Below are 17,759 nucleotides of genomic sequence, written 5' to 3'. Positions count from 1 at the left end.
TTTCACTGGACCCTGAAACATTGTCTGGTTTGAATGCAAAGACATTTGGTCCTGTTTATTTGTCTCTGTGACCTGTGGAGATTGCCACAGTAGCTCGTGACCTCTGAGGGCAGCTTCAAAGATCAAGCACTGGACAGCTCAAAGGTTGAACACATATAAGACACACAACCACGCATGCAGCGTTTCCTCCGGCATATCAGCAAGTGTGTATTTGGTCCATCCAAATGAAGCAAACAGAAACAATGGGTGTTATGTGGGTGAGAGGCACAGGCTCCACAACTCTGTGTAATTGATTTGGTAAGCCTGAAAGCTCTGAGATTGCAGCACACATGGAATTGAAGTGTGGTGTGCAGCCTACAGGCATTCTCATAACCTTCTGCCAATACTGCAGCAAGCCCCTTGACAAACTGGAGGGAGTGAAGCAGACAACCCCTCATCAAAATAGGTACATATCACTGTGAGAGCACACTGTTCCCCATCTTTGACTCTGATTGGTTTTTCTCACAGGTCAGCTGAAGAGGCCTCTTTTCCTACCAAATGCATGCCAGTGAATATAGCTCAGTCGGTTAGGGCCCGTGGTCCCCTGGTGCTTTTACGGGCTTTATTGCACCTTTTTACGGGGCAGTAATGATTGTGTTCATTAATTAATATTTCAGCTGCTCTGATGAATATTTCATAAGTTGTCTATGTGGTTTGCTACATTGTGCTTTAATTATGAGCAAAGTACTAAATGTGAATCCTTGTGGATTGTAGACTGTGCCCTTTCTAGAGTATATCTCCGCTTACCAGACCATCTCAGACTTAGCATGCACAATGACTTAAGGGAAACTGGGGCTTCAGTTCTGTGGTTCCACTTTGAAACACATTTTCAGTATAAATGCTGGAAAAAATGTGCATATAGATAAAAAGCACAAAGCCCCTAAAGGCTCGACACATAGGTCTTCATTAAACAAACAAATTTCCTGTGCCTCTCTTTAGTTCATCATATTACAGATCCATGTGAAGGATATTAGTAATGAGTGCTAAATGCACTGTTTACTGCTTGTGCCTATGTAACCAGAGTGAGGGAGGTGATTCATGTTGATAAGCGTAATAACCCTGACAAAGGTTTACAACCCTTAGCACAACAGAGCGGGGAAAAAATAATTCCTTGCTTCAAAAAGATTACTTTTCGCCATCTCATTTTTTAGGTAGTTACCATCCAGAGGAGAGTGAAAGGAAAGAAAAGAGCAGAATGATTTGATGAAAAGCCCAGATTTGGACAATGCATCACTGTAAGTACATGATATACTGTGCACTTTAGTCTGACAAAACCAACAGGCACAAGGATGTAGCTTGAATTTTTATTTCTCACTCCTCTGATAACAAATCAGCAGAGGGCATGTTATAAAAATTTATTGGTCCTCTGCAACGTGTCAAAACACACCACAGGTATGCTGTTAAAAGTGAAATCAGCTGACAAAGCCACCCTCTCCTTCACTGAGCTCAGCCTCCCAACTGACAGCTTTAACATTGAACTTCATCAGCCCCCGTTGCCCGTTTCATCAAGACGCAGATGCTTGCATCTTGTCTGTTCCCTCCTAGTCGCTACTGTTGCTTTGGAGCTCGCTGTAACCATTCATTTGTTGTGATAGATTGGTTCGGGTAGCATTGTATTTGATCAACGCATTCCATAGCTCATGGGAGCCCAGCCAGTCCACTCTGTCCGCTCCCAAAGGATTCATCACCTGGTGAAACACGAGGTCTCATGACAACCAGCATCCTCTGACAGATGCTCACTGGAAAGGATCTCCGGTGCACTGCTGATTGCTCTTCCCTGGGGTCAGTCTGAAAACTTGTGGCATGCTTCCTGATCTGAACCCTTCCTGAGGCAATCATTGCAGCAGAGGGGGAGGCCTAATGAAATCATCAGGATGATTAGGATGTGTGGCGTCGCTGCTCGATCTGTCAAAAACAATTGCTTGAGCAGGGCAATTGGGATTCAAGCTGCGTAACCATCCTATTTTTTTATTTGAGTGCATTGTTTTAGCCTGTAACTCTGCTGCTGTTGTTGTGTTAATAGCTCTTGTACCTGCAGATCTTACTCAGTCTTGGTTGCTCATTCAATCAAGCAGTTTAACCTGTTTTTTCTGGTTGAAGCATACTTTTTTTTTTTTTTTGCAGTGGCAGACAGCAAGTTTGAAATGAACTAGTTTGCAATGTGCAGAAACATAAAATATGAATAAAAGATCTGTCTCAGTGGAAAAGAAATTTCAATTTGCAGTGTTTTACTGAGCCTTCTTTTCATATTGTGTTCTGGGTTAAGTCTGACCTGGGGCGAACTTGCCGCTTTTATCTTGCAGGATGGCTCATGTCAGTGACTGATGTGTCGCATCTGTTTTTGGGATCGAGGCTGAGAGACGGGAAGGTGCCAAGAGGAGGCAGATTTTTTTTTGCCAATTTTGGGGATGTTAAGTTTGAAGCAGGCGAGTCTCACAGGTCGATGAAGCGGATAATTATGCATGAACCCCCTGACACAGTGTAAATGAGTTTGGATCCCAGACACTTGGCTTGTCATGGTGTCAGCGTTATTAATATATTCTCCTTTGGGATGTACATTTGATTGCAGAGGGGGATCCCATGGAAACACAGTTGTGCTGCCATGCCAGTGGTTTGTAACACTCTGCATGTTGGCTCTGTCATCTGATTGTGTTGATTGGAATGACAGGAAAAGTCAGAGTGTGGGTGTAGCAGTATGAAACCCAAGCAGTCCCTCCTGGCTCAGAAATATCAAGCTGCTTTTGTCGCTATTTTCAGACAACCTTCAGGGTCAGAAGAGTATGTTAGTGGATTTCTGTGTCAGGAAATGTTTGACCTAACATCACAGCTTGTCTGGGAAATGTGAAAGCTGGCGGCAGATTTGTACAAAGTGTGACAGTTTGCTCAGTGAAGATTTCACCGCATTATGTTGCATATGTCAGAGGTCTGTCACTGGTCTTAGTCTCAACTTCAGGACTGCTGCCGATTGTGACGTTATTGTCATTTCTGTAGCTTTATCTGAGTCAGGAACTTTTCTGTTGGATACTGTGCATTAGTGTTCTGTTGGTGAGAATGTGTTTGTGTGTCTGTGCCTTTGCTACAAAGCTGTGTATAGACCTGAAACAACATGTTAGCTAAGAACTAATACAATTAATTTTCGCTGTAGGGAAATGGCTTATCAGTCAAAATGTATAAACATGACCACAAGCTATTAAGCTGTGAAATGATTGGTGGCCTTTGTAGAAGCTGTTTGTTAGTCTGTTTCAAGTTTACTTTGTGTTTGTGTGAGATGTTTTCAAATTAAAAATGTGAGGTTGTGTTTTTTTTACATGGTTATTCTAAACATGAGATATCTGTTCAGGTGCTTTATGTTGTGAGAACACGGCTTGCTAGTTGACTAAAAAGATGGTTCTGTGCTTCCAGAAATAGATAACAGTTTTGCGTAGAAAGATAGGAAAAGGAAAAGGTAAACAACAACATTACTCAAATTAAAACAAATGTCAATTTGCATCAGAAATTTTCCATTTAGGTGATCATGAATACCAAATCAGTAGTTTGGATTGCATCTTTTCTATATCCACAAGATACACTAATTCATAAAATCCACCCAATGAGCAAAACAGCTTTTCAGAGTGAAGGGCCACAACAATCCAAACCAGCTCTTGGAATTCAGGACTATTTAATATTGCATATACTTTAATACTTGAGGCTGTTATCAGTGCTTCAGCAGAAGGTCTTCATTAGGGTGTTAAAGGTAAAATACAAGCACAGACACCTATGTAGGACAATGCAGGGCACGAACAGCTTACAGGTGTTTGGAAAGAGACCACTGAGGAGCCAAAATGCTACATTTTTTTACATACTGTGTTATCTTATTATTTAGGTGTAGGATTCCATCACTTACTTTAAGAAGCTGATTAGAAAAAAACATTTTCCTTAGTTTAAGTGGTTAAAACCCACCTACATGTTTTGATTTAAGAGTTTCTCAAGAAAGATGGCAAGGTTTGCACTCTTTTATATACGTTTCAGACTTTAGAGGAGGGATGTTTTTAAAGATTTGTTGTAGCCTGATTCCAAACCTAAAGTACCACCCACATCTAGGCCTGGTTTCATATATAGATTTTGATCTGACATGTTTGCACGTGTGTTCCATTGATGCTTGTATGGATCAGAAGAATGCAAAATGTGTCCACAAGGAAGCAATGTCCTGAGAACATAAAGGAAAAGCTGAATAAATCAGCAAAGGGACATTTTTTTCCCAATGAAAGTATAAATGAACCAGTAAATCTGAGAAACAATCATGGAGGAAGTCAGACTTTTAAACAGGCAGGACAGTGACAAGATTGACGGTGATTCTGTTTGATGCCTCAAAAAGGAATTTCTAATAGTTTCTAATATTCAACCAGAAGATCACAGTACTACATAGCAGTACTATACTGTTACCTTTAACGCATTTAGTTTGGAAAAATGTTTCCATATATTTCCATGGAAGTATAAAGGGAAGCCATTGAACGATCACAGCATAGAAAACTGAAAGAATCTTTAGAAAAACACACAGAAATAACTCTTAAATTTACTTGTCTTTAATAATTGTGCAAAAATAGAACTGCTTTCAGAGTTTTAATGTCATGAAGTCAAAATAAAATGGCAATTCTGTCAGGCTATCCTTTTGATGAAGTGTATATGGCATTTATTCCTAGCCCACATTTCAGGCCAATTATTGTGTGTGTTTTAGTGAATATATGCAAGCAGCTCATAGTCAGTTCATGCTCTTTTTCCATCCTATACAGTACATTCACAGCTACCCTGTCTCATTAATATTAATTAGTATTATCTAGTTTCTTTGGTTTATTATCATGATCAGTATTGAAACTGACCCTGCTCTTACCACGCCACACTTGACTGAATTGACATGATTTCTTTTCTCTATTTCTATTTAATGACCAGGTACTGTCATTTCAAAACCAAAATATGTATAAGCTTAGAAATGATTTAACGTGCCTGATTTGTTCCTAGTGAGCAATTTAAAGTGTTTTATGTCACCAGCCTGTGAAGTAGAGGGTTGGTGCTTGGAAAAATATTTGCAGATTGGGTTTTTTTTTTTTTTTTTTTATTCAGGTGGAACAGAGAGAATGAATGGAAATTGGCATGAATTCATAGTAGGCTAAGTGCAAAGTGCCCTGCCAGGGTTATAACAGCCGTATACCATCACCATACGCATGTCCCTCAGCTCCTCACAAAAAAAAAAAAAAAGACTTTCTCTGCACAAACCCTGAGCTGTCAGAGTATGCAATTAGCAGTGATATTATTCCCAAGCCGGAGATTAGTCAAATACCAAAAGCCAGTGCGAAACAGGGACTCACAACATATGTGCATTCTCACGTATTATATGAGCGGAAGAATAGTTTTATGACTGAGATTCTGTCACTGCATGTGAGATGGCCGCCTAGGGAGTGCTCTGCTGCAGGTATGGTTGATCCCCGGTTGCACAGAAAGTGAATAATTAAACAGATGGAGGAGAAGGAGACACCTGGTGCAATCACAGTGAAGGTCAGCAGATGAGTCTGATTGTGTGCTGAATGTAATGGAGTTTTTTGAGACCCAGATAAAAGCAAGATTGTTTGTCTGTATCGTTATTTGTGTCACCATCCGGGGGAATTCAGTTATGCAATACTGGCATAATTTCCCATAATGAAATGCTGGGGTGTACGAGGTTTTTGATGACTTTCCTGTATAAATACTGTACATCACTTTTTATGAAGTAAAATAATAAAATACCCCAAAGGAAAACTAAATATTTCAGTCTAAATAATGAAATTCCTCCAATTTGTAAAGGGTCATGTGACCTCAGCAGCAGCATATTTCTCTACTGTGTGATTCTCTGACCCTTTGACCCATGAAAAGCTGCTTAAGGGTATATTAGACAAAAAGTAGACCTGCTGACCCTGTTGTGAGCGAGTGGAAAGAAAATGTTCCTCTTCAGTCAAAAAGGAGAGGCCCATAGGGCAGAGAAGAAAGCGAAGTGACAGAATAGACCTTAGAATCCAAGTTCCCTTTCTCCCCTTAGACATCTCCCATTGTCTCTAATTGTAATTTGGAGACTTTTCTTTCCTTAACCCATGCACAGACTTATATTTAACGCTTGCATTTGTCGTGTCCTTTTAAGAATCAGCAGTTGCCCAACCTGATTCAAGACTATTTAAAACCATTTTCCACTGCATTAGATGCTATTTCTCCAAGGTGCCAATTATAATTTCGACAAGTCTAAAAAAACGAAGGAGTATAAAGTGTTAATTAATTCAACTTTTTTTTTTTAGTTTAATAATCAACAGATGGACCAAGGAGCTGCTAAGATATCTCCAGGGATCATACTGAGAGGGAGCTTGATTTCTCACAGTATATATTACTTTAAATTAGAGTTCAGCAGGCAACCACACTTGACCTGTAGTGGAAATATTTTGCACTATTTTAGCAAAACAAATCACATTTTGGGATATTTTTACAAACAGGATTTGCAGATTTGATTGATGGCACATGCATCAGTTTGGTGACACTAATTCAGTGTTAACAGATTTTCCTGGTACTACCTTATTTGTTAAAGTGTGCATAGTCAATAGTTACAAGCTTAACTCACTGGTGAATAAACAAGCAATACTTTGTTAGGGATGATTAGAAAGTAAACTGTTAAGCTGTTTTTTTTTTTTTTATTGTAATTGGATTTCATTTGTACTTTTGTTTGTTCTGCTTTTAATAATGCTCTCTCCAGACCTTTATATTTGACAAAATATTAAATGCTTCAGTGTTGAGGAGATTAATGTGCTCAGAGAAGAAGAAGAAGAAGAAGAAGGCAGCGAGATCAAGAGGAGCAAGAATAGTGACGTTTGCCATTTTCATTCACTTATTTGAAATGAGATGGTCATAGTAATCAGTGAAGCGCTACGGTCTTAAACAAGGCTGATACATGAAATGTGGTGTGGATGAAAAGTAGCTGGATCTAATTACTTTTGTCCTACTTTCAATGAACTTCATCAGCAAACTTTTCGGATAATGATCTTCTCTTATCCCACTGAGATTTGTAGGGAGAAGGAGTTAACTTTTGAAATCGGCAGTGTTATTTGAGTGAAAGCAGACGGATTATCTGAGATGTTAATATCCATCCTACGGCACCGTTGGCTGTTCTCTGGTCATGTGCATGGTAAGATTGTGGATTAAATTGTATTGCTGTATAACGCTGTATACTAATCATTTCTTTTTGGAAGAGAAGTGTTCTGTGGGAACAAAATGAGATTCAGCAAGTTAAGTGAAGGCTTGTTTTCTACAGTAAGGGATGTCATGTTTTCCTTTTTTCCATGTGGAACGTTCGGCCCCAAACCTGGAGATGGAATAAGGTGATGGACAAGCTAATTGTCTGTGGGTAATGGATGCCAGACAGTAACAGGTGGATACAGAGAGACAGTTGGTCACGGCTGGCTTTGTTATCTCCAATGATAATTGCACTGACAATGTTCCAACTGTAGTCAGGTCAGCCCAAGGCTAATACCCAATGAAGCTGCATCTGTCATCTCATCCAAGTATCCCTGTGACGGAAAATTGTATGTCTAGGAATGCAGGATTAGATGTACACGATTGATGTCCTGTTGTTCAGATTGAGTCATGAAATCTCATCTATATTCATTGCGATCCTGCTATCCCCAGAAGGGTTTAGGGTTGTTTTTAACTGTACGCAAGTTATTTATTGACACTGCTCACAATCAGGAAGCAGAAACAGCACATATTTGTGAGCTTTTGCATTATACCGATAACAACACTTTTGTAAATTTCAAATCCACAGATTCCAGCATGGGAAACTCCCCCCCCCCCCACACACACACACACAACATTCAATCTGGAAGAGGATGAAAATCAAGATGACACAAATAATATTATTGCGCACTGCAGCTCTAATCTTAAATGAGTCAGTGAGCCAGTCAGAGAGTCTGGCTGCTTGAAAAGGTGTTGGATGAGCATCAGTGTCAGGGGATCTGGTTGCAAGGCTGTGTTTTATTTCTGGAGTTAGCATGTGGGAATGCTGGAGTAGGTATTCTGACACACAATAGTAGCCTTTTTCCTTTAATTATGGTTCGAATGGAGAGAGCTGTATACTGTATATTGCTCTTCTGCTTCTGGATCACACTGAAACTCATGACATATGAAATGGATATTCCTTAAATGTTAAATGACCTTTGAATCTAACCAATCTAACTAATGGACTTGTTCAATATATTGATACTATAGTGATAGATTTTTTTTTTTTTTTTTCCTGAACTGTGCAACACATCTGGCATATACATTACATGATGTGTCTTTCATGTGTTTTTCATTGATACAGATAAAAACCTTTTCTCCTAAGAGTAGAAAATGATGATCATCATTCCCCGAATGTCCTTCTCTGTGCTTTGATGTGCTCACTTGGGAATCAAAGGGGAATATGGTTTATAGGACGTTATGTGTGGTTATGAATTACCCTGCACTCATCTTCTACGTCTTTGCATGTGGGATTTTTTTTATTTCAACTGCACAGGAGAGGAAGCATTTACATATGGGCACAAAATATGATTTTAATGTGTAACTGTTTACTTTTTTTTTTTGTTTGTTTGTTTTCTTACAGGAATCTTTTGGACCGAGACACTTTCTCCAAATCCGACCCATGTAAGTTTTTGCGATGCTAATTACAGCTTAGCTTTTCCTTACTCAGAAAATGGTGGACACCTTCTATCTTTTTGCAAAGCTTCACATTTCACTTTTGCTGAGCTTAACTTTGATTTCAGTTTACGCTGCTATTTCAAAGTGTTCCTTCAATAACTGCATATCATTTGCACAATAATGTGACAACTTAGAGCTACAGAAAGTACCTTAATGCATGCAGGGTGTAAACGGTAGCCTTTGAATACAAATGTGTGTCTTTTGGTGAGAGACATGGAAACGCTATAATGGCATTTTTCTTTGACACTCCCTGGAGTCTTGAGACTGGAGGATATGTTTAACATAATGTTGAGAAGGTTCAAACCCTTTGTTTAAATGAGCTATTGGTAAAATATCATATAGGCCCTGTGTTGTATTCACCTGAAGATGAACCTTGGGAAATATATGACAGGTCAGGTCTTGTTCGCCTGCCTGTGGTTCATTTGAAATCTCAATGTTAAATAGAAATCAGGAGAATCCCACTGTTAAGAAATTGTGCTTTGATTGCATGGCTTAAATTGTGCTCCAGGAGCTTTCAGTCTTGCTTTAAAAGCTTTTTTTTTTTTTCATTGCATGTGGACATTATAACCAGAATCTGATGAAGCCCAGCATCATCAAGTTTGGCACTTCATTATGCTGTCAGGACATGGCAGGATAATTAATGATCGATGTCAGCAAAGAAAGAACAAAACAAACACTATTTGAAGAAGCAGGATGCTTGATTGAAATTGTGAAGTGACAATGTGTTCCTGTGTTTTTTTGTTTTTTTTTTGGCTTTACCCTACCACTCCCACCTCCTGTCTTCTCAGTGGTTGTATTGTACACCCAGGGCGTGGAGTCGAAACAGTGGAGAGAGGTAAGCAATCATAGTCATCCCTCAGTTAACACAACTGAATCAGCCTGTCTTCTTTCCTTGACAGCCCACTATCTGTTTACATCCTGCACTCCCCTTCCTCCCTGCCTCACTCTCAGGGTAAATACTCCAAGTGCCAATCATTTGCAATTGATTGACCCTGCAAATATTCACGCGCTGGCCAGCACTGTGACTAACTTGACTGATTAAAGACAGCTACACGTATCGATAAAGATTTGCCTTTGCATCAGAGCCCCTTCTGGCTATTGGCCTCTCTGCCTTAGTTAGACCAGAGATGGAGTACGAAGGCAAAGATTGCAGCAAGATAGAGCGTCCTTCAGCGATTCACATTTATCCCTGTAATCTCAACAGATAGACATACAAAGAAATGGCAACTTAAATAGCATTAAAATCCATGCCTGATCATTCTTTGTGAACAAGAAACTAATAAGCTTAAAATCAAAAATCCAACAAAGTCCGAACTATACAACAGCTGGGTACAAGCTGCTTAACAGGAAGACGTGTTCTTTTACAAGCTCAAAATATGCACCTGCTTTGACTCTCAAAGTATTTTTGATTGAATATAAGTGCAGTGTTTGACTTCACAGAGACCTTGGTGTCAGGTTTGGTGCACAGTTGTGTGACACAATCATTAGTCATAACCTGTGCTCCGGTGGCGTGGGCTCTTAAAAATAGATGAACGTTTTTACAACATGTTTTAGTGATTCAACACAGGATGTTTTGACACTGACAATTTTTTTATTGATAGCATAACTAACTGGTATAATTTGTACAGTGTGAGGATTTTGGTCCACTTAACCATTTTTATGTGTTAATTTTTATTTGAATGTAATTGGTGTCCTCTGCATGTCTGTAATGTGGTTTCTCTGTGGTCTTGTGTGAACAATGTGTCTGTGACTGTCATTTGTAATGAGCTGTCTGCATAAATTTCTCAATAGGGACAATTGAATAATTGATTAGAGGGCGGCTTGGATGGATATTTGACTGACTGTTTAATTGATTTGGTAATTATCTAATTGAACTGAGTGTTTTAGTGCTCTACTTTAAAACAATCTTTCTGCGGCGTTAATCCCTCAGAGCTAACACCATGTGGGCTAATTTTTGCTCGTGCGTCTTTCAAGGACAGTCAATGGGTTTTGACTCACAGTATGATAAACCTTAGTGGAGGCAGAGGTGATAGTCTTACTAAAGTCAGTTTAGTTTTAGTGATTTCCATACAAATGTAAGTAGGCATCAGATGCAGTGTTACAGGTACAAAAGAGTCTCCGACACCTGGGGTTGCACGGTCCCACCTCGAGCTTACGACCCAAGGGTGCAGCCTGAATGTGCCACCCACTCGCCATAATCCAGTTACTCTACTGCTGCATTACTGTTTTTTTTTTTTTTTTTTCCCCAGCATTGTTGGTCTAATATATAAAACTGTAACCGCATGACTTTAGAGTCTTAATCTTCAACTCTCTCATCTGTAATTACTCCTAGTAAGTGACAGGTTTTTCTCTTTTTCCCACTTTCATTCAACCCAACAGCTGAAGCAATATGACCTCCCTAAATTCAAGCAAAGTTTGGCGCTTCTACATCCACTCAAGCTCAGACTCTTCATTTCAGTTCATGAAGAGTTTATGCTAGTTAGGGATACTGGAAAGGGAGAAATACACACTGCCATTGCCAAGATATCACCATAGGAGGGTTGTGTTTTTTTAATGTTGACAGTATATTGTAGTGCTTCTGCAACCCTGCCTTTATAGGCTGACTGTGTCGTTGCCAAGGTATGAATAATATCTGGAGTGGGAGATCCGTTATTTCCTTGGGTGGCTGTTCTTTGCTCTGGTGCTGATTCCTTTGTTAAGTTTGGCTTGAAACCAAAGTGAATATGCTATCAGTCTCCTGCTGCCACGAGCAGCTTCTATCTTTGAAATAGGCCCTTCTTGGCTCAGTGGAGATTTCACCTCCTTTGCATGTGCTGAAATGGAGCACTCACACTTTGTCAGGAAGAGCGAGAGAAGAGGTTGCGCCACACAGCAGTTAAACTTTTATAGGCTTAGACACACTTTTATATTTGCTGGCAGGTTACATTTCAGCAACTCCACTGTCAGACTGTCATATGCTACACACAATCCAGTTGGCCTGTCTTTGCATTAGCTTAGGAATACATTTGTTAAAAGCAATTTGCTGGAGTGATTTTACTCCATGTAACTGCCCTGTTAAACCCCCAGTTAGAATTTTACCCCCAGTGGGTGTAATCACAAAGGTGTGAGCCTGTAATCCTGCTGTTTCATCTCCTCACTTAGACCTAACACTGCTATTATTAATTCACTGCGTCAGTTTATGGTGGCACTTTCTGCTGGGGATCTTTTGTTTATGCAGCTTGACATCAGTTCTCTGACTTATTATTCATTTTGGATACAATTAATTTGCCCGTGCTTGTGCATGAGGTGCAGCACTTTCTGTGTCTGTTGATTTGTTTATCAGCACATCTCCTCATCAAGAGGAGACTGACAAATATTTCAGTCTGCGTGGGTGGGGGTCTCATTTTGTTCTTAACACCGGGGAACGTAATTTACCATCTTCCCATCACATATGACAGTTCCTGTGTGTAAAGACAAAATGCAGAAGTGATTGATTTTCTTTCCCTTTGTCTCATTGTCCCCTATCCCCTGCCCCCTTGTTTTGAAGCGGCTCTGAGAGCGACAGTGGCGTGAATGTGGTATTAATTAAATGACTGTAATTGGGCCCAATAAAGTGCTTTCCTCAGGGTTGCTTACTCCCAGCTCAATGAGAAGAGGCGGAGGAGAACAGCTGACACTGTGCCATCATTGACTTGTACTAATCAAATCCGAGCTTATCCGAAGCTGTGAATTCACACGGTTGTTGGGAAAATATAGAGGGGTTGTGGTGAGGTAATAGAGCAGTAGATGGAGTTTCTGATTCACTGCATGATGTGTTGTCTCAAAGCTCTGCGCTCACATTTCTCTGTTTTCTTTCCGCTCTTCACTCCTGTGTCTGATCTAGTTTGGAAGAACGGAGGTGATAGACAACACGCTAAACCCAGATTTTGTCAGAAAGTACATCCTGGACTATTTCTTTGAGGAGAAGCAGAACCTGCGCTTTGACGTGTGAGTTATTCCTTCTGATCCAGTCCTCTGCCGACACACACCAAGGTGTATGCATTTCAAATGTGCTCTCTAACCCTGTCCTCCAGTTCCTCTTTTTGGTTCCACTACAAGCTTAACATCTTCTCCCCCATGTTCTTTCCCTTATCCCCCATCTATCTCTTCATCCCCTCTGCCTTTCATTTTCCCTCTGAGTCAGTCGTTTTTTTTTTTTTTTTCGCTCTTTTGTCACTGGCTCGGCTCTCCCTTGTGGAATTATTCATCTGTGCAGTGTCTCAATAGTCAAAGGGAGATTGGTATAAAGGTGATAAATATTTCATATAAAGTTTTACCCTTAATCTCCCTGCTACTAAGCAAAGCAAATGTCTCAAACGAAGTTCCATAAAACTCAGAGAGACCTCTGTCCTCCCCTTTTTGACATATAGCTGCCTTTGTCATCCTGAAAAGGCCAGACTAGTGAGAGGGTCAGGAAAGGTGGGGTTTCATTTAGACATCTCCCAGAACAGGGTCAGGATCATCTTCTCCACTCTCCCTTCTCATCAAGGACAAGAGATATGCTTCCAAAAACGGGCACATTTTTTTTTTTCCCCCCTCTCTTCAAGCATGAAATCCCTGGTGGACTTCAGGATGTATCCAGGACTGCACTGCAGGTCTCTGAGGATCTTTTTTTTAGACACTTAATGAATTCATTTTGTGTGCTATCATGATACAGCTCTGGAAAGGAAAGAAAAGGAGGGCGTGCATCCCCTCACAATTAGTGTTACTCATTTACATCTCTCTTTTATCGCAGAGGTGGGAGCCTGGGCATACTGAGGTTTAATTACTTTTACATTAAGTTTGACTGTCAGATGCTCAAAAGTTTCTCTGCATTGGTAGATGGTTTCAATACGACCCCCCAGACATAGTATGGAAATTACATGAATAAACTATAGAATGACTTCCTTAATTAACTGTCACATTATTGCTTACGTTTTTTCCTGGGCTGCTGTCTTCTGCTCCCACAGACTCAGGGGTGTAACTGACAGGCAGAAAAAAAATCCACACCCATGCAGCCAGTATTTTTTAATAATAGTCAATAGATTTGTGAGGTCTTGTTTTCCTCTGTGATTTGTGGTGTCTTTGTGATTTTTCAGGTATGATATTGATTCTAAAAGTCCAGATCTGGCAAAACATGTAAGTGAGGAATTTTTCTTTTGTTTGTGGATCAGGACCACAACTTTATATTCTGCCCTTGAATTTGTTTGTATTGGTTGGAAGTGCATGTCCTTAATATTTAGGTTCTGTGCTAACCAAGGTATCTATTCGCTCAAATGTATCTTGGAAAAATGAGTGAATTATGCTTCTGTTGTCAGGTTCCTTTTTTTTTCTTTACGATCCGTGTGTTTTAATTGGAAAAAATTTGTTTTTCTCCAGAACTGCAATAATGAAAGTTTCTGTGGCATATCCTCTATTTGTTTTCTTTTGAGAAATAAAGCGTTTCACATTATCAAAGCTTTTCAGCACATTTCTCTGTGTCCTGTAGTGTTGTTTGCAATTTAGATTTTCATTTTCAAGACTCATACTGTTTTTTTTTTTTTTTTTTTTTTAAAACGGTACACATTTGTTTTATAATGGAAGCTCTGTCTCAATGGGGCAGTGCTTTATTGTAGAACATACATTCCAGTAAAATGGCTTATTCAAGGTGAATGTATGTTGGTGTCACGAGTTAAAGCTTTGATAAATGAACTGCATATACTATACACACTCATTAAGAATATATTTGCAGCACTTGGTTTGCATACTACCAAATGTTTCATTGTGAATTATTCTTCTGTCACCATGATGCTTCTATTGTTGTGTTTTTGCACTATGCTCCATGCTCTGGTGCTCTGCTCTGCTTTCATTGCTTTGCTTCTTTTGTGCTCTTTCACTTAAGTTTTCTCTTCCTCTGAGACTCTGCGACCCTTGACCCTTCATTATTTCCATTCTGCCTTTCTGCTCTTTCACATTTCCACTTTTGCTCTTCTTTCTTGCACTTGGTTTATGACAGTCTGGTATTTGAGTCGTGTGCCTTCTGTTCCATGATATGCTCTGTTGTGTCACTGCTGCTGCTTGGTCTCTCTCTCTCTCTCTCTCTCTCTCTCTCTCTCTCTCTCTCTCTTCCTTCTCCTCCTTCTCCTCCTTCTCCACCCTGGAAGCCAACCGACGTTAACGTACGTGTCTGCCTCAGATGTCCTAATTTATAGCTGTACAGTGATTATAACGATAACGCCTCACTGACTCTCCTTGTTACCCCCACCTGTATGCCCCAACCTACATCTTGCTCCACACAACCTTCTGCTACCCCAATGGCAGGACTTCCTGGGTCAGGTCTACTGTACACTTGGAGAGATTGTAGGCTCACCTGCTAGTCGTCTGGAAAAACCTTTGGGGTAAGTGTTCGCTTTACTCCGTTCACTCTCTGATTTTGGACAATAATAAGATAAGATAAGATAAACTTTATTAATCCCTGAGGGGAAGTTCATGTGACAGGAATAAGAGCCACTCAAAGCTAGGAAGAGGTTTTTACTTAACCTGCCCTCTCAAGGAGACAAATGGAACAATCTTAACTTTGCAAACACAAGATTTCAGATGTTATCAAATAATGAAAACTCAGTGCTGCCTCTAAGCCCATTCAAATGTGACATGGTTGTCCTGTGAGATTCACACTTTCCAGCAAAGACAAGATGGTGATGAATATGTCTGTCTTCCACAGCCATCTGCATCATACATTACACTGCAAGATTAGACCCATGTGCTCGGATTGGAATGGGTAATTGAACACGACCGGGGGCTTCCTCAATGCAATTACTGTCATTAGGGAGGTGATCTACCACGGCGAGTGGATTGAAGTCAGCGTGAGACACATGGCCTTGTCAGGTGCACTTCAATGTAAATTGGGATATATGAAGCCCTCAAGTCAATGGCATCAGAAGACCTGTGCATTGCTCTTTGTGTTTGTGTCTTTGAGAGTAAGAAGGCGCTTTTGAGAAACTATGAAGCTTGTTTTGCATTTGAGGCTGTGCAGTGCTGGGTCTGTGCCTCTCTGTGAAGTATGAGGCGGTGTTAACCCCAGCAGTGGGGCTTTGTGTGAACAGCAGGGCTTTGGTGTCGACCATGAACTCTGCCAGTCACTGGTGGCGGTGGATTACAGAGCTTGGTGCCCTTCAGTGCTGAATAAGAGGATGAGCAGGATCAAAAGACAGTGTTCACCAGTGTGCTGTAAACTAGACTTTACACCTCACATCAGAGAGAGGCAGGAGGCTCAGCAGCCCCAGGCAGACAGGATGGACAAAAGTATCGATTCTCGGGGGCACCTTGATCGCCACTAAGACCCTGCACTTATACAACACCCAATTTAGATGAAACACATGGTTGTTATTCACCTCAGTTTACAAACTGAAACACTTATGTGGACATTCGCTTGTGTTGCTGTTACCTCCCAAGCATAGAAATTCAGAAACACGTAAAAGAATCGGTCTTCTCTGTTCTTCATGACGTGCAGTTAATGACAGTTTTATTCGTCTGTGTCATTTTTGAATGGCTGAACTTTACCCATGCTCCGATAGGCAGTATTTCAGAAGTTGTTTAATGGTAACGGGCTCCATTTCTTCTGTCATGCATCGTGATGTGACAGAACCTCTCTAGACTCTAACTTTGAGGAACGGCTACTGCAGGGACTGAGGAAATCTGTTAGCCATGCTTAAACAAACTCTCCCAAAGCGCACTACATCCAGTGACCTGCTTAAGAGGCACATCAGCACCCTTTTCCCTATTTTACACACTTCTTCCCTCATTTATTCCTTCTTCAATTGCCACATACTCTTTTTGTAGCTTGACCTCCTTTCTCTCAATTTTTTTCTTCGTTTTTTTTTTTTTGTTTCACCAAATCACCCCCGCTCTCTTGTTGCTTTCCTTTCACTTCCTTCTCCATCCAGCACTCACACAAATACTACAGCAACTAGTCATATTCTCAGCTTAGCGTAACTACGGTCATAATCCTAAATTTAACCCTAAAACTCTTGTAATTTGTAATGATTGAGTGTATTTTTAACCCTTATTTAGACTACATGTTTGTCCTCAGACTTTTGGTGAGTTCCCACAAATCATTTTCCCCCACAACACTGTGAATGTATGTTGTGGAAAGTACATGTACTGCTAATTTGCTTTTACTAATAGATTTTGGAGGAATTGTATTTGCTGTGTTCATCATGTGGACCATGTTTTTACCCCTGCTACTCAGGCTTGTTTCATTATCTACTTCGATGATTTCTGCATTTGAATGTGCTATGCCCATGGGAACTAATCTAATGTTCTGGCATTAGCTTCAGAGAAAATTTCCACAGACTTTGTCTTGGGAGAAATAACAGGTCAGATTAAATATAGAGCCTTGTGCCTTTGTTAAGACAAAAAAAAAAGTATGTCAATGGAAGGAATGTGAGCTATGAAGCTGACACAGTGGTACAAATCATTTTGTTTTTAATGTGATATAATGAGAGACACATGTAAACACTATTGGTAGTTGAGGAAGTGAAAAGGTTAGTGATTGATTGTTGCAGGTGATCAGAATATTTTACTGAAAAATATGTTAGCTGTGACAGTTCTCATGGCAGTGATTACGTATAAAGCCTGTGGCAAGGAGTCATAATATGGTTGTAGGTAGGTAACATGATAATAGAGTTCATTATACAAATGGCGGTAACCTTTTCTGTTGGAATGGTAAATTATACCACACACTAGAGCATGTGAACGCAGCACAACATTAGCATGATAAACCCATCCGCCTCCTGTGACAGTGCCCTCCCGCTATATGCTCAAATCAGGGAATAAACTGGAAGCAAATTTACAGTAACATGAATGGTGAATTTGATGTATTGAGAGCTGTAGCTCTCACCCCATCAGAAGGATTCATCTTCTGTTTTAGTAGTTTCTACAACAATGCATTTAGAATAGTAATGGAGTAGGGAAACAAATTACAGATTTGCAAGTTTTCGCATATCATTCACTTTTTAGCTCAC

At 40.1% G+C, this 17,759-nt stretch overlaps 1 protein-coding gene across 3 annotated transcripts in view; it reads left to right on the top strand.

The window, feature by feature from the left end:
* The window catches only part of cpne5a (copine Va), a 62,296-nt gene that overhangs the window by 1,766 nt on the left and 42,771 nt on the right, over window positions 1-17,759 (top strand). For 2 of the 3 annotated variants that reach the window (XM_026332845.1, XM_026332844.1), the window contains exon 1: window positions 16,682-16,832. Coding sequence is in view for 1 of the 3 variants with exons in the window: in XM_026332843.1 (XP_026188628.1) it covers window positions 8,666-8,706; window positions 9,549-9,595; window positions 12,623-12,726; window positions 13,857-13,896; window positions 15,058-15,134 (309 nt within the window). In the remaining 2 variants the exon portion in view is untranslated. Of the gene's footprint in view, window positions 1-8,665; window positions 8,707-9,548; window positions 9,596-12,622; window positions 12,727-13,856; window positions 13,897-15,057; window positions 15,135-16,681; window positions 16,833-17,759 lie in introns of those variants that run through there. The other variant, XM_026332843.1, reaches the window with a different exon arrangement.

Source organism: Mastacembelus armatus, chromosome 7, assembly GCF_900324485.2.
Source record: "Mastacembelus armatus chromosome 7, fMasArm1.2, whole genome shotgun sequence".
NCBI classification, from domain to species: Eukaryota; Metazoa; Chordata; class Actinopteri; order Synbranchiformes; family Mastacembelidae; genus Mastacembelus; species Mastacembelus armatus.
This window is presented reverse-complemented; position numbering and strand designations above follow the sequence as displayed.